At 37.2% G+C, this 25,448-nt stretch overlaps 1 protein-coding gene across 3 annotated transcripts in view; it reads right to left on the bottom strand.

Moving 5' to 3' along the window:
* RYR2 (ryanodine receptor 2) overlaps window positions 1–25,448 on the bottom strand; it is an 830,565-nt gene that overhangs the window by 71,209 nt on the left and 733,908 nt on the right. For 2 of the 3 annotated variants that reach the window (XM_053605591.1, XM_053605592.1), the window contains exons 77-82: window positions 24,915–24,968; window positions 23,873–23,896; window positions 6,408–6,507; window positions 4,528–4,607; window positions 2,011–2,087; window positions 910–983 (exon numbers count right to left, since the gene is read on the bottom strand). In XM_053605591.1, the coding sequence (XP_053461566.1) occupies window positions 910–983; window positions 2,011–2,087; window positions 4,528–4,607; window positions 6,408–6,507; window positions 23,873–23,896; window positions 24,915–24,968 (409 nt within the window). The remainder of the gene's footprint in view (window positions 1–909; window positions 984–2,010; window positions 2,088–4,527; window positions 4,608–6,407; window positions 6,508–23,872; window positions 23,897–24,914; window positions 24,969–25,448) is intronic. The other variant, XM_053605593.1, reaches the window with a different exon arrangement.

The raw sequence follows: 25,448 nt of genomic DNA, 5'->3' as shown, positions 1-25,448 counted from the left end.
CCAATGGGAGAAAATTTATTTTTTTAAATAAGATTAGTTTAATAAAAAACAAAACAAAACAAAGTTCCAAAACCAATAATTGACAAGATGTAAAGTCCAAGCCAGATAAAACAAACAAAAACAGATCAATACACAGGGCCTCAGTAAACCTGAAGTAGCTTAAAAATCAAATATAAAAGAACAAAAAATCAAAACAAAAAATATTGAAGATAAGTTTTTTTCTTAATAAATTACTCCTACAATGAATGGGCAGCTAAGTTTCTGATATAAACTTCCTAATTATATTACCAACATCTGTTCAGAGAGAGAAAAACTTTAAGCGCATTTGAATCGTGACTTTTGCGCACATAAAAGTGATCAGGATTGTTCAAGCACAAAAATTACTCTTTAATCTCTTTCAACTGATCTGGATTTGCAGAGACAGATCGCTATGTGAGACAGAAAGATTACTGGCCAAAAAGAGTGGGGACGATAGGGACAGCGACAGATTAAAGGGCCTGAAAAGATTTATCTCCTAAGGAGAGAAAAGTTTCTGCATGCCTGAGAGTTTGCCACAGTAGCCAAAGAAAATCAAACATTTGGCTTATCTGTATGTTTTATGATTTACATATAGTTTTCTAACAACAGATTTCTATCCCTTATCAGATCTTTATCCTTATTAAAAACCCTACAATGGGAAAGTCTGCTGAGAAAGGAGCTAGGACCAGAAGGGGTTAATGACTGACATGGAAGGTTGGTTTGGGGGTATGACCCCTGTGAATGTCAACTGGTGAACTGTCAGGTGAATCACACAAGCATTTCATCCATTTTAAAATGCCTTTGTATCTCTGTTTAGACGGTAATTGATAAGTGACTCATTTCAGGGAGGAAGGGGGGCTTAGGGGATGCTTTAATATAAGTGATTAATACCTGATCCTTCCTCTGTCACCATTCCAAGTCCCTCAGCTTTGTTTTGTCGCTCAAACGCATTTAGGTCGAGGACACTACAATAAAAAGGAGAAAAGTGTTTAGAGGACTAATAGAACCTTGTCCTTGTGTAGGACAGCAAATGTCTAAACACTGTGGATCCTAAAATGTGAAGCAAATGTTAATATCCCCTGAAAGCATGTCTTAATCCACCAAATTTCCCAAGCAGCAGACTAGCCTCTCCCCAGGGCCTACGCTGAACTGATCCATATGGAAGGCGCAGAGGTTTCAACTCAGAGTGTGCATTGCCAAGGTAGCAGACATGCAGAAATAGAATAAAATCATGGTTTTGCATTTGGAATAGCTAATTACATTGTGTGTCATGTCCCTTAGTCAAATGCTGTCTAAACTATTTTATTTATTTATTTATTTATTTTTTTAAGAAACAGACTCTTACGTTATTGCCCTTGGTAGAGTGCTGTGCTATCATAGCTCACAGCAACCTCCAACCCCTAGGCTCAGGTGATTCTCTTGCCTGAGCCTCCCGAGTAGCTGGGACTATAGGTGCCCACCACAATGCCCGGCTATCTTTTGTTGCAGTTTGGCTGGGCCATTCTTGGTATATGGGCTGGCACCCTACCCACTGAGCCACAGGCGCCGCCCTAAACTATTTTAAGTACTGTAAAAAATAGAAAATAATTTTCACAACTTAGTTCATTAAGGATCATTTAGTCAGGAAAAAAAAATGAGAAATGACCTACAAGCCCTCAAATAAAATGAAACAGAACCTTATTTTTTTCTCTTTGTAAAGAACAAATACAATTCATTTTCAAGTATGCAAAATACACATTAATGCTCCCCCAAAGTCCCTATTTAAGCCCAGGGAACATTATTTAAAGACATTATTAACACTGAGTAAGTCATTAATTAAGATATTAGAAATATCCTATAAAGCAAGATAGAGAAAGACACTGATGTGCTCCCATTTTAAGTGTCTTTAATCACTAAAAATTCTTCCATGTGTAATTATTTTCAACAATGGAAAACAAACACTCTGAAAGATGCCACCTCTGAGTAGAACCCAAAGAAGAAAGCACGTCTTACCTACATGACTGCATCAGGCCAGCCAGGCTCTGAAAGAAGCCCACGTCCTTTTTCTCCTTGAGGTAGTCGAGCATTTTCTACAGGAAATACAAAACTCACATGGTCCTGAATGCAAATCTTTGTTTTTTTTTTTGTTTGTTTGTTTTTGGCCAGGGCTGGGCTTGAACCCGCCACCTCTGGCATATGGGGCTGGCGCCCTACTCCTTTGAGCCACAGGTGCCGCCCACAAATCTTTGTTTTTTTATTAAATAAATAAAGAAAAAAATAAGGCTTTCTACTTATAAAAAATTCACTGCATAGAAATATAGCTACTGTCATCATGAAATAGTGACAATCATGTCAAAGTAAGAAAGTTGGACATTTCTACCTGCAGCAGTTAAAAAAACAAACAAACAAAAAACATGACTTGGAACATAAATATTTAGGAGAAATATGGCTCTTAATTTGCTTCTGAGGAGTCTTAAAATATTTGGAGATTCATGTACTTCAGTTCAGATTAACTTGGAGGAAGTTCTGGGTTTGCTATGCCCAGATTTCCAAGCAAAAGTGATTTTCTTAAACAGTATTATAATCGGAGACTTGTGGCTGCCATATATATGCTAACGCTATAGACAAAAACTCAGTTTCCACTACCATGGTCTCTAAATCTATAGAATGGTATTGATTTGACTATTAAATTTTCCTCCTGTTCTCTGAATAATCTCCAGAATTTGTAGTCAAAAGTTTGGCTAAACATAAATGTAAAAATTACTAAAGCAAAGCATGGCTCTGTCTCAGGAGTTCACTGTTACACAACACAATGAGATAGTTATTCCTGACATGTATAAAATGTATTGGAAGTTTCAAATTAAAAAGTACATTCAGGCCACACCTATGGTGCATCTTAGAATGGGTACAGGCGAAACTTACTAAATGCAGAATACAAATGTCTTCATACTATAACTAAGAGAATGCCATGAAGGCTATATTAAACAGTTTGATGAAAATATTTCAGATTGTATATGAAACCAGCATATTGTACGCCTTGATTGCACTAATGTACACAGCTATGATTTAATTAAAAAAAAAAGACAGGCATAATTAGAGATCTGAGGTAAATACGTAATGATAAAATGTTCAATTGTTCAGAATGATATAACAATTTTAAACTCATATGCACTCAATAAAATATCCTCAAAATATATAAAGCAAATAGTAATAGAACTGCATGGAGAAATTGACAAATTCATGTCATATTAAAAGATAACTGCCAAAAAAAAAAAAATAAGTACATTCAGGATCATGAAAGCATACTCAAGTTTTCAAGAAAATAAGAATGTACTGCTTTTCTCCAAATCTTGAATACAGCAGAATAAATCCTATTACAGTGCTATTTTCTAAACAGGGCTCAGTTCAACGGCCAAAATTTGGGGAGTACTTTTTTTCAGATGTTGAAGATAATATAAAACAAATATGTAAAGATACACAAAATACACACACTACAAAACTTTTGTAGGGACAAAAGTTTGGAGAAAGACTGTGTTGTGGTCCATTATTTCATTTAAACACAGGAAAGTGTCCTTTCTGATTCACCAGTGCAAATTTGAACTTACTTGGCTTATCAAGTATTGCTGGAAGGGCTTCATTTTTTCCATCCCCACAGATTTTATGTTTCTTGATTTTTGCATATCTCAAAACTTTCATAATGACCCACGTAATGCATGTGCGCACACACACAAACATCGACACATATAATAAGTGTGTGTGAGCATGTATACATGTAACATGCACTCACGGACACACACACACACACACACACACAGACACTCAAGACAACAGCCATATATAGAGGGTGTGACACTTACAAGTCAAATAAAAAATGAAATGTGTATTAGTCATTAGTCTTTTAAAACAGGGAAGTATGACTTAGAGAGTCAAGAGAGGATGGAATACCTATTTGAAGCTATAGAGAAAAAAGATAGGTTCTTTTTTTCTCTATATACAGACAACAAGTACATATATTACAGAGCTTCCCGGACTTCCTCTGGACCAAAGGATTTTTGAATATATACTATACAATGAAGGTCTCTTTAGGTAAAACATAAGCAAGATAAATTATTTTTTGATAATATATTTTGAAGATATTAGGTGACTTTTCTCGAATTTTCCTTTTTTCTTAAAAAAAAAAAAAATCATTTAGCCACATACTACAGAACTAGAACGAGCTGGTTCCTTCTGGTAGATTTGACATAGGGATGATAAGATAGTGGCTCATGCCTCAGTATAAGAGTTCATTTCTCAGGGCCAAAGGTCATACTTAGATTAATGTCTTCAGACCTGCTGACAGCATTTATGTTTGGATTTATAAGACTAACACAGAATTACTTTCTTCCCTTCCCCTCTCTCTTGTATACTATAATAAAATAGTGACATATTTTACATAGAAAATAAAAAAAATTTACAACAAATAGTTCTTTTACTATATGATATGGTTCATTTGTTTGAAAGTGCAGTATGTGAATGACTTAAAGATGTTACCTGCTGTACGGTGGAATTCCCACCATTTAAAATAGCAATTCCAAGTTTCAAAGTGGCAGCTACCATTGGTCCAGTTTCACCTTAAAAATATAAACAATAGTGTTCCTTGTATTACCTCGCCTTCTATGTTAACTTATTTTATCTGAAAAGGTGCACTTTAAAAATTACCCAAATAATTGTGGAGAGAGGCAGATTGATCTATGTGCCAAAACCATTAAAACAATAATACATCAACATTTTTATTAAGTTCTGAGTAATACATCCAAGAATTGAAATGATATGAAGATGTAGAGTAAAAAAAGAATAGGAAGAAACAATTAATTTTGAAATACTGAGAGCTGACATTATTAATATTCAAAACTAATCAGGTATTTTAAGTCTTCCTAAAATAAATATGAGCTACTAACAAGTTTAATTTTTTTTTTTTTTTTAGAGACAGAGTCTCACTTTGTTGCCCTCGGTAGAGTGCCGTAGTGTCACAGCTCACAGTAACCTCCAGCTCTTGGGCTTAGGCGATTCTCTTGCCTCAGCCTCCCGAGTAGCTGGGACTACAGGCGCCCACCACAACGCCCAGCTATTTTTTGTTGCAGTTTGGCTAGGGCCAGGTTTGAACCCGCCACCCTCAGTATATGGGGCCAGCGCCCTAGTCAATGAGCCACAGGCGTTGCCCTACTTACAAACTTTCTTTAAGGAAAATTTCTCTCAACAATATTGTATCAACAATTTTATTGTCAGTTCAACACTTTTACCTTAATATGTTGTAGTCTGGTTTATTATGATCACTATTCTCCATTTTAAGTTCTTCATATAATAATTACAAATTTTATTTAACATCTTATATTTTATTTTTCATTATTAACTTTTACTTATTTTATAAATAGAAATAATCTTCATAATTTGGGGGGTATTTTATAACAAAGTATACCACCATTACCTTTCCATTCCATATATTTACAATGTTTTCACAAATAAGATACTATTAATGCATAAAAAAATCATCTTGCAATGGCTGGCTACTGATATATACAACAGTATTTTAATTGTTAAAAGGGATTCACTTAAAAGCCAGGTGCGCTGGCTCATGCCTATAATCCCAGCACTCTGGGAGGCCAAGGCAGGAGGATCACTTGAGCTCAGTAGTTCAAAACCAGCCTTAGCAAGAGTGAGACCCTGTCTCTGTTAAATATAGAAAAACCAGCTGGGCATTGTGGTGGGTGCCTATAGTCCCAGCTACCTTAGAGGCTGAGGCAATAGTATTGATTGCTCAAACCCGAGTTTGTGGTTGCTGTGAGCTACAATGACACCATAGCACTCTACCCAGGGCAACAGAGTGAGACTCTGTCTCAAAATAAATAAATAAAAAGACTCACTTAAGTAATTTCAACATTTACATGGAGGGTCAGCAAGCTGTGGCCTGAGGACCAAATATAGCTTGCATCCTGTGCTTACAAATAAAGTTTTATTGGAACACAGCCACGCCATTTGCTTACTTACTATCTCTGGCTGCTTCCATGATACTATGGTAGATCTGAGGAGTTGCAACAAAGACTGCATAGCCCTGGAAGCTAAAAATATTTACTCTCTGGGCCTATACAGAAAACTTGCTGACCCCCATTGTATATGATTAATCTCCCAGAGTTTAGTCATAATACAGTTTCTAAAACTTAAAAAACAGAAATAAAATAAATTTAGTAAAACTCTGAAAAAAACTAACGCTGTGCTCCATAAATGATGAGAGCTGGGACATGTATTTGGGAACAGTCACCTGATATAGTCAGGAACCAGAAATTCTTGGACTAAAGGAGCGAGTGGGATTGAAACAAGGAAGCACCTAGGGAGGAAGAGGAAATCTGAAGAGCACACTCAGGAACCTTCCTTACCTTTGCTGGCACTGATTGTCTGCAACACCATCTCAGCTGCACCACGATCATGGAGTCGGGCTTGCTGGTATAGAAGCTTTTGCTTTTCCATTTCCTTTTCCTGAACACAAATCCCAACCATTTATGTTGATGCTATCAGTAAGCAAAGCAGCTTTCTATAGACCATATTTTCAGTCATCTCTTCATGAATGGGCTCTATGACAACATTATGGACCATTTCAACACCAACAATGTTATTAAATGATATTAACATATTCAACCCTTCCCCCCCTTATACTTTTCTTGATATACTTTTGGTACTGGTTTATCAGAATGGATTTTTCTCAATTGGAATGATTTGATTCATCCAAAGCCTGGGTCACAGTTTTGAATTTATACATTCGTGCATAAGTTTGTCACGTTTTTAATAAATCTCCCATGTTATGGCCATAACTTGATACTGCTCAGCAAATGGCTTGGGTTGCAAGGTGTCACTGAATCACAGAAAAACATTGACCGAGATGTCTTGGAGTTCAAGCAAAATTGAAAGCTGATATGGACATAAAGGTAGGCTTCAACGAAGTAGTGGATTTATGATACATATCTCCCCAGTCGTACCCCCGAGGATAAGAGATGCAATGTGCCTTTATATTTTGTATTCTCTGGTGGTAAGAAACGATACGGCATGGTGCTGCTGGAGCAATGGCTGGCGTTTGTTCTTTTGCACTTAAGCTACCACTGAAAACATAAAGGAGAAAATAAAAATAAAATATAAAGGCACAGCAAGTTCAAGACTGGTATGACCATTCACTTGAGCAATCCAGTTCGCTGGAGAATTGAGACGAAACTAAGCAGTATAAGTTGCAGAAAGTTGCATAGAGCCCTATGATAGTGAGTCCATCACATGGCGTGGTAGAGAAGCTTAGTCCATGGGACATGAAACAGTCAATTAGTATCATGTCCATAAACACAACGGCCAAAACATATATGACCTAAGAGCAGGAAGAGCCGCAGCAGAGGTAGCCAGAGTGACAGCTTTGCTGCCATAAACTTTCCATCCAAAGTACGGAAAATAGACACTGGAAGATGGAAGAGGTTTAAAAAATGAAGGCTTGCTAGTTACAGAATATGAAAAATAAAGTGAACTAAAAGGAGGGGGGAAAAGAAATGGGCTCAAACAAATGAATAAAGAAACCTTTAAAATCAAAAGCAACCAACACAGACATTTATGCTGTTACCAGAGAGTTCTCGCCGAGGCTGGCAAATTTGTTTCTTAAATCTTTGATAATATCGTGCTGCGAAAACAAAATTGATCAGGGTTTTTTTTCATACTATAGTTAGAGCTCCTGTGGTTAAGTTTTAATTTTTCTTAAATTATGTGATAGGCCTAAATGGAAGCAGAGAAAAGGAAAAAAAAAAAAAAAGAGGCAGCTTTGCTTTATAGGTAGCCATGCTAACACCTAAAAGGGTTGCCTTCATGTTTAAACCTCTTCCTGTGAAGTCAAAAACAAAACGAAAACAAAACCACACAGACAAACAAAACCATATTGTCAATACAACACAGTTTCAGAAAAACTGAAAGAGGACCCTTTCATCAGCTCTTCAGGCTTTATTTAAAATCAATGAGCAAAATTCGATTCTTCCTTTTAGACCCAACAATCTTTTACTTTCCTCCCGTTGCCAAAGCTATATATGAAACTTTCACTTAAAGCTTAAAGAACTTATTTCGTGAAAGAAATATTGCAAAATGATAAGAAATTATTGACTTACAGAACTGCCCCATTATTTGCATCAACTAAAGTAGCAAGGGAGTCAGAAAGAATGATTCTTCTGTGGACCCGATAAAACATGTAAAGACAGTCATCAGGAAACTCACAGATGAAAGATGGCCACAAGTCATACACTCTTGAAAAAACAAAACAACACAAAACAAAACAACAAATTGTCATCTGTGCTCCAAAAGTGGGTAGACTGGGTGAAGGACCTGCCAGAGCAAATAGCACAATAGACTAAGTCCCTGGTCATCTCTTCAGTAAATGAAATCACACAGGATGACCTTAGCAAGACCAAGAAATAGAGGGGATATCAAACTACATTGTTTCAAAATAATATTTTTTATATAATATGTACATTTCAACAATAGTAAATATTTTGAGAAAGATGATGAAACTCATTTTTTTAAAAAAATGGAGCCAAAAAGTTATGATGATCTAGAAGTAGAAAACACTGTATTTTATAAAAAGGGATCAGGTTAACCTCTCCCTTGAATTTCTTTTTCATTAGACTGAATTGGAAGTTCTCTTTTCAGAACTCTTTAAATATTTCTCTCTGGTACTCTGCTATTAGAAAACAGCTTATAGGCATGTAATTTATTCTTGTCATTGGGAAATTTTATCACACTAAAAAATAAAATTTGAAATCTAAACCAGAAAGTTTCTGGACAATAAAATGATGGATTATGTGGAAAGAAAATTTTTTTTCACTTCAAATTTACTGCATATTAGTTTTTCTAAACAAACTTGAAAGATATCTTTTATAAGTAGCTTTCTCAGAGAAATAGCATCTTGAAAGCTGCTTTTTAAAATGGGGTACCTTGCCACCACCAGATTCTACTTAAATCGTCTAAGGGTCTTACATAAATATCATTATACCTTAAACCTGCAGTTTAGTTGTTAAAATTATCGCAAAGTTACAGAGCAAGGTTAAGAAAACAAAAGTGTAACAGTCACTCCATCTTAAAGCTAATTACTAGCTCTTTCTTTTACAATACCTAATTGTGTGCTTAAGAATCCCCACCAACTGACCTTGAAAAACTAACCCTGAAAGCAAGATGGGAGGATTCCCCCAGCCCCCTACCCCTCCTGGGGCGAAACAATGCGAAACAGTTAACCTTCAATTCTGTTGTGGTCTAGCTAATGCCAACCAGATCACCTGATGGCCAATACTTAAGACAGTCTCAGGGACAATCTATGATGACCTGGAAGTAATGAGCTCCTGCATCTAGTTTCCCAGGACTTGTTCCCCTTTATTTTATTTTATTTATTTTACTTTTCATCTGTGTGGTTTTCATTCCATCATTTCTCTTGACTACAGAAAGACGCCAGTTTTCGGGAGGATTCAATACATTGGAAAACAAAGCTTCCATGGGGATTCTGGGGGAGACAGGCAGATGAGGGTGGACCGAGTATGCTGGGTGATTGAACGTCCATCTCATGCAGCCTGATTGCAGCCCAGCACCCAACCTTGTGGGGGACATGGGCTGCCAGCAACAACCATCTTCCAGGCCAGATGCAGCTGGTACCGTTGGAAGCAAGCCAGGGTAAATGGTGGTGATGTGCCCAGTTCACTGTGTTACTTCACACAGATTGTGGGACAAAAGTGGCAGGGCCTGGCCCAGAGCATCTGGAGCCAACACTTGTTCCCATTTAAAACTCTTCAGCCAGCGTGAGGAATCTGAGATAGTCTTCATGACATGAGTGAAAGAGCTGCATTGCTAATAAACTATCTAATGGAGAAAAATAGACTAATAGAGGACTGAAAAAAAAGAGTGAATGATCACAGCACACACTTGTCCCTTTGATTAAATATTTGTTGTTTAACTTGTTGTCTTTAAGATTAACCACCTGTTAACCACCTTAACTCCCTGTCTCTAAGAGTTTGTTTTTATAGGAGCACTTGAAAAGCAATGAGCAGGGCGGCACCTGTGGCTCAAAGGAGTAGGGTGCAGGCCCCATATGCTGGAGGTGGCAGGTTCAAGCCCAGCCCCGGCAAAAAAACAAACAAACAACAACAAAAAAAAAAAAACTGCAAAAAAAGAAAAGAAAAGAAAAGCAATGAGCAAATAAAGGAGTGTGACCTTCCCTAAGTTCCTGCCAGACCATAATCCAAGGAGACTGATAAAGCTAGCATTGCAGAAACAGAGTTCCACCAGAGGCCCAAACAAGAATACACCAGGACCACACCCTTCTCTAGGAACTGAACCCTGATTCAACTACAATCAACTCTAGGTAAGTAAAAATAACCCAGGAGGCCACTGTTGGGACTGTGCCCTCACAGCAAAAGGGAGGGACACCGGAAGTGGGGGTGACTTCTCCTGGAGAAAGGAGACTGCACTTGCCTCTGGAACTGGCAGGCCCCCCTGAGGCAGCCTCCCTGTGGCCTTGGATCTCCTGAGATTGCATCATTCTGACCGATAGATCTCTGGCTTTGAAACTAGCTCCACTTCCTAACATCAAAATGGCTGAGCCTAGGGTAACTTTCCCTGTTGTGGCTAAGCAGATAGATTTTTAATGCTACCAGAGATACTTAACCACTTATTATGCTCTTTATGAATTTGGGGGACCTCTGCTTCCCTCTTTCATCTCCATTATTGGCGTGTGAGGTGAAATACAGACCCACTATGTTCTCCTCAACACCTTTTCTCTCAATCAGGTCCTTGCTCATTCCTTTCTAGTACTTCCCAATTACCTCCCCCTCACAGGAAAAGATCTTATGGTGAAGTTAGACACTCAACTCCTTTTCTACTTTTGACAATGACAAATTCCTTTCTCAGGCTTTTGGGAAAGGTTTAACTGGAACTATATATACAAGCTTTCTCCTTCCTTTGGTACAAACAAAAGATAGTACGATAGTTAGGCCTAAAGTCTTAGCTTTATGCTTCCAAAACAGAAACTTCCTGCATTGCTTCACCAAAAAATCTACTGTCTGTCCATATGTTTATATGTTTACATACATCACGTGCATGTCACCTTTTCCCATCAAAATATGTAAGTGGGCTCTAACCGGTTTAAAGACAAAAATAAGCACTTAAATCTAATAATTTATGAAGAACATAAGAAAGAACTCAAACATCTTTTTGTTCATGTGACTTTGATAACCTTTGTAAATAAAACTAGTTCAAAATTGTTATTAAAGTTTAGATGTTCCAGCTACTCAAGGAGCCCTTTTCTTTCAAACACTGCCCACAAACAACTCAGCCTATCATCCCAAGCCTCAAGAAAAATAGAAAAGTCTCACTCAACAATTAAACAACAGCTCCCAAAGCTTTCCTTAGAACTAAGACAAAGCTGGATAAACCTCCTTCCCTATGGTCTTTGGACTCCGTATCTCCCCCACGGAAGATTTATTTCTTAACCCTTTGAACTTATGGTGGGGTTCTGTTCTCCTCTCATCTTTCACCTCAATCTCCCTATCCCTGCTGGGCACTTATTTTCCAGCCGTGGAGCTCACTCCTTTAGGAATATGCAGATGCTCACCTTCCTCAACTCCTTAATTTAAAGGGACCTCAACATTTATAGTCTGGAGACTGGGTTTTACTTAAGGATTCCCAGGACAAACTGGGCCCCTTCAAACTTTGTGAAAAGGTCCTTTTCAAATAATTCTCACTACCCCCACTGCAGCTAAGCTTTTGGGAATTTCATCCTGGATTAATCTCTCCTGTCTTGAACCCCCAGATCCTCCATAGAAATACTTCACCCACCATAAATCCATTGGCCTATATCTGCCAGCCCATTACCAATACTAAGCTTCCATTTATGCAACAGAAGCCTCAAAACATGAGCTTCAATAAAATACTATGATACACATGGCTACTCACTTTGTCCTTTGTCCTCCTCCTTATACTTCTCTCTCTCTTTTACTTAAGCTGTTGCACTGGGTAGAGTGCCGTGGTATCACAGCTCACAACAATCCCCAACTCTTGGGCTTAAGCAATCCTCTTGCCTCAGCTTTTCTATTTTAGTAGAGACAGGGTCTTGCTTTTTGCTTAGGCTGGTCTTGAACTCCTGAGCTCAATCAATCCACCCACCTCAGCCTCCCAGAGTGCTAGGATTACAGGCCTCAGCCACCGTGCCCAGCCCAGTCTAATACTTTTCTTGTTCTATGGATGTTGCCACAACCCAGCTTATGTACCAGGCTGGTTCCCTTTTTGCCCATAGTGAAAACCCTAATAATAACCCTACTATCCCTTTTTTCATTTGGGTATATTACCATCCACTATACCTACATATGCCTCATGTTTACCTCTGTTAGCCAGAATAATTTTAGCTTCTACTTATGAAGACATAAAACATGATGGAAAACCTTATTTCAATATATCTATACATATGTAGACATCCCCCAAATAAAACTTATTTTCTCCGTGGTTCAAATGCTTATTCATACAGACTAACCTTCGAGACATTTTTAAAAAGAGCAAATACATTCATGAACAGGGAACTTCTGACAGGTTTGACTGATGTGATTTCATACTTCCTATGTGGCCATAATTTTCTAGGTTAACACCTCCTTTAGAACTCCTAATAGCTCTGCTTTTAGAACTTATTTTTGATCCCATATTTCCCACTATTTAATAACATTCATACATAACCAAATTCAAGCCCTTACTGTTTCCCTCCAACAAAAACACCATCCTGCCTCTACTTTGGCTTTTAAGGCTGTCAGATTTTAGCTACTTCCCCTAAATGACACTCAACTGGACTTCCAACTAGAAACAACTCTACAACCGCAAGTCAGCAATGAAGAGTTATAAAAGAACAGACCGTTGTCCAAACACTCCAGTCTCAAGTCCATTGATAAGAATATCATTTCCAGGACAGCATTTCTAATAAACTATCTAATGAAGAAAAATAAACTATCTAATCAAGGAAAGAACAAAAAGCGAATGATCACAGCATACAACAGACCCTTTGTTTATTGACCACCTGTTGGTTAACTCATTGTCTCTAAGATTAGTCACCTACGGCTTCACTCATCATGTCTAATAACTTACAGCACTTGAGCAGATAGGAGGAGCATGACACTCCCCCATTCCTGCCAGACCACATTCCAGGGAGACTGATAAAGCCAGCCTGGCATAGGAAAAAAACAAAAACAAAACACAATTGGTTTATAGTTACCACCTATTATCATTTTGCAATAATAACTCTCACTATATATATATGTATTTTTTCCTTTTATCCCAATAAAACTCCAAACCCCTTACCCTTGAAGCCAGCACATCTTTCTTTTATGGCATGCCCTTTCCTCCTTTGGCAAGTAAAATAAACCTTTTTTCTTTAAAACTGTCCGAATCTTTATGTCGAGAATTCTTTCTCAGTCTGCACTACAAGTCCCCACCCTAATAATGAGTCCACCTTCTCCTCGGGTTGCTAGCTACTGAATAAACCTGCTGGTCTTATCACCAACACTTGTCTCTTGAGTCTGGCTTTTGGAGCAACAGGAGTACAGTTACAAAAGCAGTTCTACAATTTTAATTTTCCCCTGGGCAAAACATTCTGATTGTTAAGAGTACCTAAGAATTATCAGCTCCTATCCTAATGAGACCATTATGAATCTTTTTAAGGTCAAATGTGGTCATAAAAATCAGACCCATGACCAAATCACTGGCATAGGACATATTCAACATTATGATTTTCTTTTGACATAATTAAATTTTATGATAAAATTGCTCATATTCTTCTATTTTGCCTAAGAGTTACTTGAGGTTTTAACACTTGGTGGGGAAGGCAAGGGGAAGTAAATGGCCCAAAGGAGAAAACAACTACACTTTGTTCTGTAACAACTTGACTGTGTGGGAAAAAAAATGTTGAAGTAAGAAGAATAAATTACAATTGCCCTTTGCTTGCTCCTTGGTGGAGAAAATAATTGCCCTTCATAATGGAGAGGAAAAGATATTTTAACCCAGAGAAGCAAAGAAATCCATCTTGTTTCTGAAGGATATTCCTCATGTCTGATGTGGGCAGCACCTGCACATATCACAGGCTGAGGCTACCACACCTGTCATCTGGGGAGCACTCCAAATAAGCATTGCTTTTCTTTTTATTTTCCATTTCCAAGACTTCAACAATGGTGTTCATAATATTTTCCCCTAAAAGTGCATGTGAAAGTAAGTTATAAAGAATAGAAATTTCCAATAACTGAACTCTTTTCTAACATATTTTTCATAACTTATTAGTGTCAGAAGTTGACATGAAATATTCTTATTTGATATCCTAAACCTAGTTATAACCTATAAGATGATGTTGAATATTAATGTTACTACAAGAAAAAGCACTGAGAAGGAGGAGATTCATTTGGATTACAGGAAAATGATGAAAGGGAGTGAAATAAGACTAATACAATTTGGTTTACAACACGAAAATGCCAACTTAGGGGAAAAAAAGCATGGATAAGAATCACATTCTCCACTTTAGTTAATTTTCTTCTGTTGTACTGCAGCTCCTACAAGCATAGACTAGTTGTATTTCTATAGAGTTGACTCACACTGGTAGGAAAATGCTTATAAGATTGTAACTTTGTTTAATAATAAATTATTTCCAAATTTAAAAAATTAAATATATATGGAGCTTCCTAGAAGACAAGATCCACAAAGATAGGGCCCTCACTTTTTCCATATACTATACACATGTACTATATGTCTGTCATTGTCCCTGTACTTAATTGGTATTCAAAAAAATCTGCATGAAAAATGACAGAACCAAATGATGTGATATGCAGTTTGTGATCATGATCTCAAATACTGCAAATGTTATCTTTTTGTTTGAAGAGCTATAAAATTAGTACAATATGAAACGTTTACTTAGTTTTCTTTCATCAATGGTCAAAGAGTTCTTTATAATTATAGACGGACAAACAAATACCAAACACCAAATTGTGGGCTTCTGGTCATTTAAAGTTTTTGTTTTTACCTTTCATTATTACCCATTCTATTTATTACTGAACTTTAAAGTAGTATAATAAAAACACTTCCAGAATTCTGCTTCTCAATAGGATAAGCATACTTTCTAATGCACTTTTTAACAACAAATGCAAAAGAATGAGAGAAAATAATCTTTATTCAAATCAAACGTTTTAAAATTGGTATCAAAGTTTTTTAATATATAAAGGCAAAAGAAACACCAACCCAGAAACACACACTTCACTTTAATGTGCCAGAGGTTCTGAAATTTAGATCTATTGCAGAATGTGACTTTGTGGTCAGTTCTTCCAATATCATTTTGGGTGGAATATTGTTTCTCATGGATTCAGGATATTTAGAACTAGTTTAAAACTATGCTGAAGCAATAAAACTCAGCTGAGTTGAAATAGTTTTCTATTTCAGAGTCCAACTGACAAAATTTACATTTTTGAGAGTGAAGAGTAAGTAATTCTGAAATCGTAAATTATCAACTTAACAATTTGACTTTTCCTTATAGAGAATTCAGCTTATTCCTAAACAGAATACTGGATTTAAATCAGCCTTCATTCACCTATTTGTTTGTTTAAGTCTTAAAAACAAGGACAGTGCCTTGAATACAGATGGGAAGTGGTATGTAGCTCTTTCTCTCCCAACATAGCTTGATAAAAGAAAAGACCAACAAGGTAGCTGTTGACCACTAATAATCCAAAGCTACAGTTAGATCATAAAGGTGCCAGAATGTTGTATTGACGAGTCAGAAAGTGAGAAGCTAGAAAAACTTTGTTCACAGAACAAATCACAACTCATCTTAATTTTGAGAACTCACAACTCTAGAGTGCTAGTATCTGTAACTCTCAGTCCTCACCAGCGGTTATTAACCTTACCTCAGGTCAACTCTTGGGACACAGCTGCACTCTAAATATTTAATATAGTCCCCAATTCCCTGCCAAGGAATTACCTGTTAGCTAGGAAGAGGATTTTTGGGGAGTCTATCTTAAGCACACATATCTCTTTCGTTCTTCCATCTGTGTGTACCCATTCTGCACTAATCCAAACTTAGATGGTGTCTGTATAACTGGATTTCATTGAATCAATCATCAAATGATTATTTTTCCTGAATTGTTGAGGATATTTTAACAGATAATGTCCTCAGGTGGAAAAATGCTATTGAATTTTAACTTTAGGAAATTTATTTCTCCCAATAAAGAAGAAAATTTTATTAATATAACAAATGATGAAATTTATGCAATTTCCTATTTGCTTCTAGAAAGCTTCTAGAATATACTCACTTCATTCTTGGAAAGCTTCACTTTACGTCCTTCAATGTCTCTCTTTTTTTCCTTTAACTTAATGCGTTACGTATAGCTCTGTGATATTTTAAGTACCACACTAAGAAAAGGTGGAGATGTATATGCATTGTGTAGAAGTCAGACAATAGTTTCTATAAAACATTTTTTGCTGTGACATTCCTGTTCTGAAAGACACGGAGTTTATTTTCTTTTTCAACCTTCCACAAAAGGTAAGAAGAAAAACAATGAAAGCTTGCATATTTATGTTAATATTTATGCATTTATAAGAATTGTGAAATTGGCCTGATGAATAAAGAGATTTTACACATGGATAGAAAACCAGACAATGTTTACAGGTTGGTTTCACCCCTGAGAACATCTAGCCCAAAACTCTTTGTTCAAAGAAAAGGAACCCAAGACCCAGAGTGGTTAAGTATAATGTGTGCTCAAGGTCATATGGCACCGGATGAGAATCCAGGTCTCTGGAATTGAGTAGTTTTATGTTTCCCATGCTGTAACTGTTTCTATGTGGGCTTTCCTGATTTGTTTTTAAGAGAGAAAGTAAAATTGACTCAGTATACAGAACTGAAAATACATATATAGAGTTTGTTATGAGTTAGTCAATGTTCTGAGTGTCTTACAAATGTATGTGCTGGTGAATTTAATCCTTATAACAGCTCTATGAAGCAGATACTATCGTTAGCCCCATTTTGTAGACAGAAAAATTGAGGCTTAAGCTCACTAGGTGGTAGAGCTTGGATTTAAAGACAGGCAGTGATCTGAGTGTCTGTATTCATAATGGCAGCTGCCTCTCATTTATTGTACATAATCTGGCCAATTACAAACTTTAACTTAGAATATTTTTAAAATGACAGCATATAAAGTCAACTTATTGTGCATAGGAAAAATGCACAACTACACTCCTCAGTATCCATGGAGGGCTGGTTCCAGACCATTCCAGACCACAGACACCAAAATCCAGGGATTCTCAAGTGTCCAATATAAAATGGCATAGTCTCTGCATACCACCCATGCACATTTTCTTATCTACTTTAAATCATTTCTAGATTATTTATAATACCTGATATAAGTTCCATGTAAATAATTGTTACAGTGAATTTTTTTTAAGAGACAGAGTTTCATTTTGTCGCCCTTGGTAGAGTGTGGTGGCATCACAGCTCACAGCAACCTCCAGTTCTTGGGATTAGGTGATTCTCTTGCCTCAGTCTCCTGAGTAGCTGGGACCACAATGCCCAGCTATTTTTGTTGTTGTTGTTGCAGTTTGGCTGGGGCCGAGTTTGAACCTGCCACCCTCGGTATATGGGGCCAGTGCCCTAGTCACTGAGTGACAAGCACCACCCTGTTATGGTGTATTGTTTAGGGAATAATGACAAGAAGGAAAGACTGAGCATGTTGGGTACAATGCATTTTTGCTTTCTGGATATTTCCCATCCACGGTGGTTGAATCCAGGGACGTGGAAAGCACAGACACAGAGGGTGACCCCATGTCTTCTATGCGGCCTGCTGTCTAGGTCCACACATTCGAATACTCGGTTACCATAGATGATAGAAAGCACTTGCTTTCTGGGAGTTTCCCTTGTCCCGGGGCCAGTACCCCACCTCTCCAGGGAGCTGTCTTCTCTCCACGCTTTGGCCACATGCCTTGCTCCTGAGCTAGAATGATGCCAGAAATGCCTGATGCCCTTCTCTGCTTGTGAAAGTCAGCTGCTCCACCACTGCCAGTCACCCCAGAGAACCCAGGCTGATGGATAAAGAAGGAATGTGGTACCTGGACACCAGATGGGCTGAATCCAAGGCAGCTCTGGCTTCCCCAGGAGTTGCCTGGAAGATCCAGTTACTATCCACAGGAAGTATAAAGACATTAACTCCCTGTACCCAGTGAGTAATGGAAGATGAGAAGGAGCCTACAGTTAAAGAGCCTGCCCTTTTCCCCATGTGTCCTTGTGTGCACATGGGGCCCACACAAGAGCAACCAGCTGCACTGCGAACAGCTGTGGGCAGGTCAGAACCGTCGCCCCCTTTGTCTACCTCTCTCCTTCCCCTATCAGTTCTCTGTTCCTCTAACTCTTCCCTGGTATTGTAACACCCACACTGTCAGGAAAAGTATCAGCACATGAGAGTTTTGCCTCTGTTTTCTAGGAAACTTGGGCTAAGACATCAGATCATATCAGATCATATCAGATCATGTAATTATTGATCATATGAGATCAATAATTACATGAAAATGCAGCTGGCAGATTGCTGCAGTAGGCGTGAGCACTGGAGAACACGGGCCATTCAAGTCCCTGCCCTCTTCCCCTCCATGAATCATTACTGCCACAGAAAACAACTTAGTGCTACCTAGATTCTGCAGTAGGAACTAAAGAACTGTATTTCTGGGCAGCGCCTGTGGCTCAGTGAGTAGGACACTGGCCCCATATCCCAAGGGTGGTGGGTTCAAACCTGGCCCCGGCCGAACTGCAACAACAACAACAACAACAACAGAAAGTAGCCGGGCGTTGTGGCGGGCGCCTGTTGTCCCAGCTACTCGGGAGGCTGAAGCAAGAGAATCGCCTAAACCCAGGAGTTGGACGTTGCTGTGAGCTGTGTGAGGCCACGGCCCTCTATCGAGGGTGATAAAGTAAGACTCTGTCTCTACAAAAAGAAAACAAACAAAAAAAAAAACTGTATTTCTTTCATAAAAAGAATAAAGGTTTCAATTTTATATTTATAGCTATAGCTTTATTTTTTATGGATTTGAGGATTCACTTTGCTAAGATTCAGTAAGGCTTTTTAGTTTAAATTGCTGTCTTCCTGGGAGTAGCTCTAGATAAACCTACTCAAAGTTCAAATTACACAGCTATTTGGGCTTGTTACATCTTATTGCCAATTCATTCTTTCAGAATTACCAAAAAAAGAAATTCTATTTAAAATTAAATCCATGGAGGGCTCTACAAAAATTCTTTATCATTGGGGTAGTGCTACATAATGTCCTTAAGACATGTCCTTAAGACATTTTAGAATGAAATTGACTCTTTCATACATGATGGTACATACTTTGAAATATGAGCTGGATGTTGGTATGACTACATTAGCAGGTATGATGTCATTTTAGTTATGTCTGAGGTCCATCTGAAAGAGAATTTGCTAGTCTCCTCAATATTTATCACAGAATGTCAATTCTGCTGCAGGTGTATTTAGTATTTAAGGTATAGAAATTCTCTTTAATCATAGTAAAGAGTAACAGGACCTCAGGGATTCATCAGAGAAGTCATCTGTGAATTAGAAATTGGCATTTGCCAAAGGAAGACGCAGCTTGCCAAATATTGGAGAAAGATGGCCTAGGAGACAAGTTAATGCTTCATTCTTCTCATTTACCTCAGCTCCATTGGCATTAAAAATGTTTTTCAGTGAATAATAATTGCTTTCAGTGAAATATCATTCAGTGTCATACCTTCAGCTTTTAGAGAAGAAGGAATAATCTAAAGAATACTTCCAAGTATTCTGCAAAATACAGTTCAAAAATGTGGTCTACTCTGGTCCCAAAGCTCTTTGTTGAGCTGGGAGAGAAAAATACGCTCAGAAAATAGTTATTTGACTTGAAACATTATTATTTATTATTTTTTTATTTGCTTTGGCTTGTGAAGAATTCAAAACTTAAAAAAAGCATGCATCTACAATAATGAACTTTATAGGTAACCAATAAAATATTTCTTCCCTTTCAGTTAATATTGGCCTCTGTATAAGATTTAACTGTCTTCTTTTACGATTTTCCTATTGAAGTAGCCCCAAATCTAAAAAGTTAGGTAAATATACAATAAAGTTATTAAATATGCAGGTGTAAGAAAAATATATTTACATATACTAGAGATGAAACAGGGAATTAAATTATCAAGTTGAATGAGGCAAGTTTTAATAGGATCAATATCAATAAAATATACAGGTGATAAAAGAAAAAAAAGCTGGTAAGTGCTTAACTTTTCATTCCATATTTTCTGTTTTCTGTGTTTTTTTGAGTTTCACTGTATTCCTCATGGAAAATGTTCTTATAATAGCACATTCCATTTTCTTTTTTGTTTTTAAGAGTAGAGGTCTTGCTCTATTGCCAAGGCTGGAATACAATGGTGTAATCACAGCTCACTGTAGCCTCAAACTCCTGGGCTCAAGTTATCCTCCTGCCTCAACCTCCTGAGTAGCTGGGACTTCATGTGTGTGACACCACAATACAGGCAAACAAGCTGCCTCAAAATAATAACTTGACTTCTTAAATTATATAACATGTCTATAAACAATGAATTATTTATTCTTTGAAATGAACTACAAAAATTTCAAATAATAGCAAATGCTCACCAGCCTGCAAAAAGTGCTGATAACAATTCTTTCACCCACCATTAAAAAGTAGGTGTTATACTGGTTTCTATTTATGCTTTTTTTCTTAAATATATATCCATTCCTTGGGCTAGCTCACTTATTTCTGCCACAATTCTCGATATCTCTTTATACTGACTTTTAAATATGCATATTTAATCTCTGACCACTAGTTCTAAAATTCAGTTTCTTACAGACACCTGTTTCTGTGTCCAAAGGAGCCTCAAACTCAAGGTATACTATACTATGCTCAAACTAAGCTATACAAAGAATATATCCTACCTTTATTTAAAAATTTTTTTTAGCTATGGGGTCTTGCTATGATTCCCAGACTAGACTCAACAGATCCTCCTGCCTCAGCCTCCCGAAGGGCTGGGATTAAGGAATAACCCACCACACCTGGCTAGTATTCTTCTCTATATCTCCTCTTTGCTCTTCTCAATGTCTTTGTTGAATACTTCACAGATAAAGATTTTAAGTAGAAACTATATCAAATATTAATAACCAACCAGTTCTAGGAATAAAACTCAATGATCATGCTCTTTATGTTATTTCCAAATTTATTTGCTATAAATTGTTATAAAATTGTTTAAACTGCCAAACAGCCTGATAATTAAAATTATGAAGGAATGATCTGATTATCCGGTTCAACTTTTCAGTGGTTACGTTGGTAGCACATTACCAACCTCAGAGAAGCATATCTGCATAGATGGCTGACTATGCACAGCTGTTTCCTCAACTTTGCAAGGCTGATTTCATATCAACCACTCACAAAGCGTATATTTTGTGAAGCCTAGCATGTTACATAAATTAGGTGTAAATACTGAGTTATACTCCAAAATCCTATGAAGATTGGCAAAACAACTGATTATGAAGTGAAAATCCCTGAACCTGGTGGAAATTCTCAATTTACATACCTGTCTTTTGCTGGGACTGTCATCCCTGCGGGTCTACATCCCCTATTTTGGGATTAATTGCCAGGTTTCACCATCATGTGAACATGCCCGCCATTCTTTATCCCAACACAGCCCTTTCTCTCAGGTCAGGCTCCATACCTCACTTGATTTCTTGTTCTCGGCCTGACCCAAAACCTGGACTCTAAATACTAAGATGTACTGTTAGTCTCCTTTAGACTTCTTTCCTGAATAAGGAACACCTTCCTAATGTCACTAAATTTAATCCTATTTACCAAACTGCTTTTGCTCTTGTATCTCCCTGAAAATGCATTCCTCTTTCAAAGCCGAATGGTTTCCTTGACAAGCGATACACCCAGCAGTATCAACACACGGCTATCAATATATTCTTGGGGCGCTAGCTTTTGTGGTCTTTAGGAAATCAAATCTATGGTTGATTTAGGAGGTTTCTTCATGTTTTCATCCCTCAGCAATTTACAGGAAAGATTTATCTACAATAAATAGTGATAAAAAATCAAAATCTACAAATTATTATTGTACCTGTTCTACCTATTATTTTACCGAAGCCTGTGATGTATTACCAAGTGTTATTTCCATCACATGATTTGAGCTACCATCTTCATCATTTTGGAGTTATATATAATAGTATATGCACAAACTCAGATTTAAGTCCCACAGCTGCAGATGCTGGCAAGGGTGCATAGAGAAGGGGAACACTTATACGCTATTGATGGGACTACAAACTATTATAGTTTTTTGTAAAGAAGTATGGAGAATACTTAAAAAGCTAAAAGTGGTCCTTCCTTAGATCCTGTAATTCTATTACTAGGTATCCACCCAGAAGAAAAAACAGCATTTCACCATAAGAACACTTGCACTCAAATGTTTATAGCAGCTCAATTCACAATCACAAAGATGTGAAAACAATCCAAGTGTATCAACCCATAAATGGATTAATAAACCACGGTGTATGTCTACTATGGAATACTATTCAGCTCTAAAAAATATGGACACTTTACATCGTTTGTGTTAGCCTGGATGGAGTTGAAGAACGTTCTCCTTAGTAAAGTATCTTAAGAATGGAAAAGCCAGAATCCCATGTACTCAGTACTAACATGAAACTAGTAGAAGAACAACTGTGGGCCCACACAGGAGGAAAAACACAATTAGATCAAGAAGCGGGGAGGTGGGAAAGGGGAAGGGCTTCAGTAATCTCCCACCTAACGACTACAATATAGGGGTATATGGCACACCTCCTGGGTGGAGGACTCAAATACAACTGGGATTCCTAATAAATGCAAACAGTGTAGCCTACTCATACATACCCTTATATTAATCTGAAAAAAAAAAAATAAAGTTTTACAAAGATCATGATATAAAACAGTATATTCCTCCAAAGACCTTAGTAAATTAAAAATATTTCAAATTTTTTCTTCCAAATAGATTTTTCAGGACAGTCTAAAAATTCATTTTATTAGCAAATACTCTTCTTTTTTTTTTTACAGAAAGCAAAGGGGAAGAATTTACACTTACCCACTGAAAAGATTTTCCTTTTAAAAATAAAATTATTGATATTGTCTTTCAGGAATGTTTATGATCTATCTTCCTAGTAAGTAGCCTTATGAACATAAATGTATAAGCTTAGCAGGGTCCATTTCAGAGTAAAATGTTTTATAATTTTAGATCACAATTTTTTCTCTTAGCAAACTTTCCAAGTATTTAGCTATTCTTCCTTTTAATGCAATGATGAAATCCCCATTGAAATAATGGGACATAGTCTCTACATCCTCATTGAAGGTATCAATAGCATGGTAGAAAAGCAGCCTGCTTTCCAGTTTCACCACCAATGCCATTTATCAAGATTGTTTTCAAGTCATTAGACTGGTATAAAAAAAAAAAATCAGGAAGGATAAGGTTGGGATGCTATGCTGAAATGAAAAGTCCCAAGCTGAAAGTTTATCACCTAAAGGGGTGGACTCTTTCATCCCAGCACAGTTTGCAGCTCAAAGTCAACACGGAGGATAAAATTGCAAATTCTGAGTCATTTCGATTTTAAGAAGAATAAACCCATGTTAAGGAGAGGACAGGGATGAGACCAATTGCATCAGAGTTAACAAACTCGTAGAAAGATTTGCAAGACCTTACAAAAGAATCTAAGATGTTGGGTCTAACAAAGGGAAATGTCACGAGAAACTGAAACTCAGACCCAGACAAATACACACACATATATAGTTTTACCTTGCTGCGTTGGGATCCTGTGACCTTAAGGAAGGATGAGGACAAGAAGCAAAATAGCAATAAACAACTGCTCTGAAGACAACTGGTAGACCATGAATGGCGTGCACTCCAGCAAAACAGTATCAGCTGCTGCTCATGGGTCATTCTAATTTACCTCAGTTGCTTATCAATAAGGATGGATTTCAGAATAGAACACACGTACATTAGAAAAGACTACAGTGCCATAGAAAAATTAATCTCATGGCATTTTTCTCAGCCAGCAAGAGTCATGGGTTATCCTCAAATTAAATTGTTTTTATATTTTATCATATATATTTTATATATTTTTATATATTATTTTTATCTATTATATCTTTATACATTTCGACACCTAGTTTCTCCTGTACAAAGCAAAAGGGCACTACAAGCAAAGAGGGAAAATAATAGTAACTTTCCTTCCAGCTAATTAACATGAAGCAGCATTTCAAATTATACCGGATATTTAAAAGCTGAGAATTTTTGAGAAAATCATCATAAAACACAATCTAGTCCTAGGGATAGAGGCACGTCTAACTCATGCAAGCAAACTGCGTCGGGGACCACCATTCACATATGTCCACGGAATGAGTGACCGAATCGGGCAGAAGTCAAAAGAGGCCGAATCTTTAAGACTTCAGTTGAGATAACCCATCAAACGCAGGGTTTGATTAAACACTCAATGTTATGTTGCTCTTCAGTGAATACTTTCTTTACACGTCTGTTGGAAATTCCAGACCACAACATCGCTGGGATGAGAGCCATCTAAAGCCAGCTCATCTCCGGAGTTCCGAGGAACACTCATTCTGAACATATGGGCTGCATTTCATCATCTAACTTTTCTCTGTTTTCTGGTCTTAACTTCAGCAAGTGTTAGGACTTGGGTTTGTCCACCCAGCTCTGACATGCAGTCCCTGGACACAAGAAGCTGCAGGAAGCCATGAAGCCAGAAACGGAAATGTCAGTTATAAGCTATGAAACCATGTGTCACGGTAGAAAAGAGACAATCTAGAAAGATCCATCTTACTTCAAAACTCTTCACTTCCTCTTCACCATCCTCCTCCTCCTCATCGTGACAACTCTGATACGTGTAAAAAAAAAAAAAAAGAGTGGAAAGGAATATAGTGAGGCAGAAAGTACAGAAGAATGAACACTGAACACAAATCGTTTGTATTAACTTGCCATCAATAATGTTTAAATATATATTACACGTAATACTGACATGACCTCGTCAATGAATTCATGACCATATCCAAACTAGAAAGAAAGTTATATATATTGTGCTTTTACAAAATTAAAATATGAGGTTACCTATTCACAAATAACAGAGAGAAAATTATGAGGTGCACGTCACACCACACACTCCACTTAGTCAAGCATTTGTCTTGCTCAACCAAGGTGCAAATCTTAAGGAAAAGGAGTCTTATTTTCTTTTTTTTCATGCTGCCATTATAAGGCACTAATAAAGGCACACACAATAACCATTAGTTAAAATTAGTGGAAAGCAGTGTCTATTAATTAAAGTGACTTTTATAAACTTTTTATTTTTTTAAGTTCTTTT

This window comes from Nycticebus coucang, chromosome 10 (genome assembly GCF_027406575.1).
Source record: "Nycticebus coucang isolate mNycCou1 chromosome 10, mNycCou1.pri, whole genome shotgun sequence".
NCBI classification, from domain to species: domain Eukaryota; kingdom Metazoa; phylum Chordata; class Mammalia; order Primates; family Lorisidae; genus Nycticebus; species Nycticebus coucang.
This window is presented reverse-complemented; position numbering and strand designations above follow the sequence as displayed.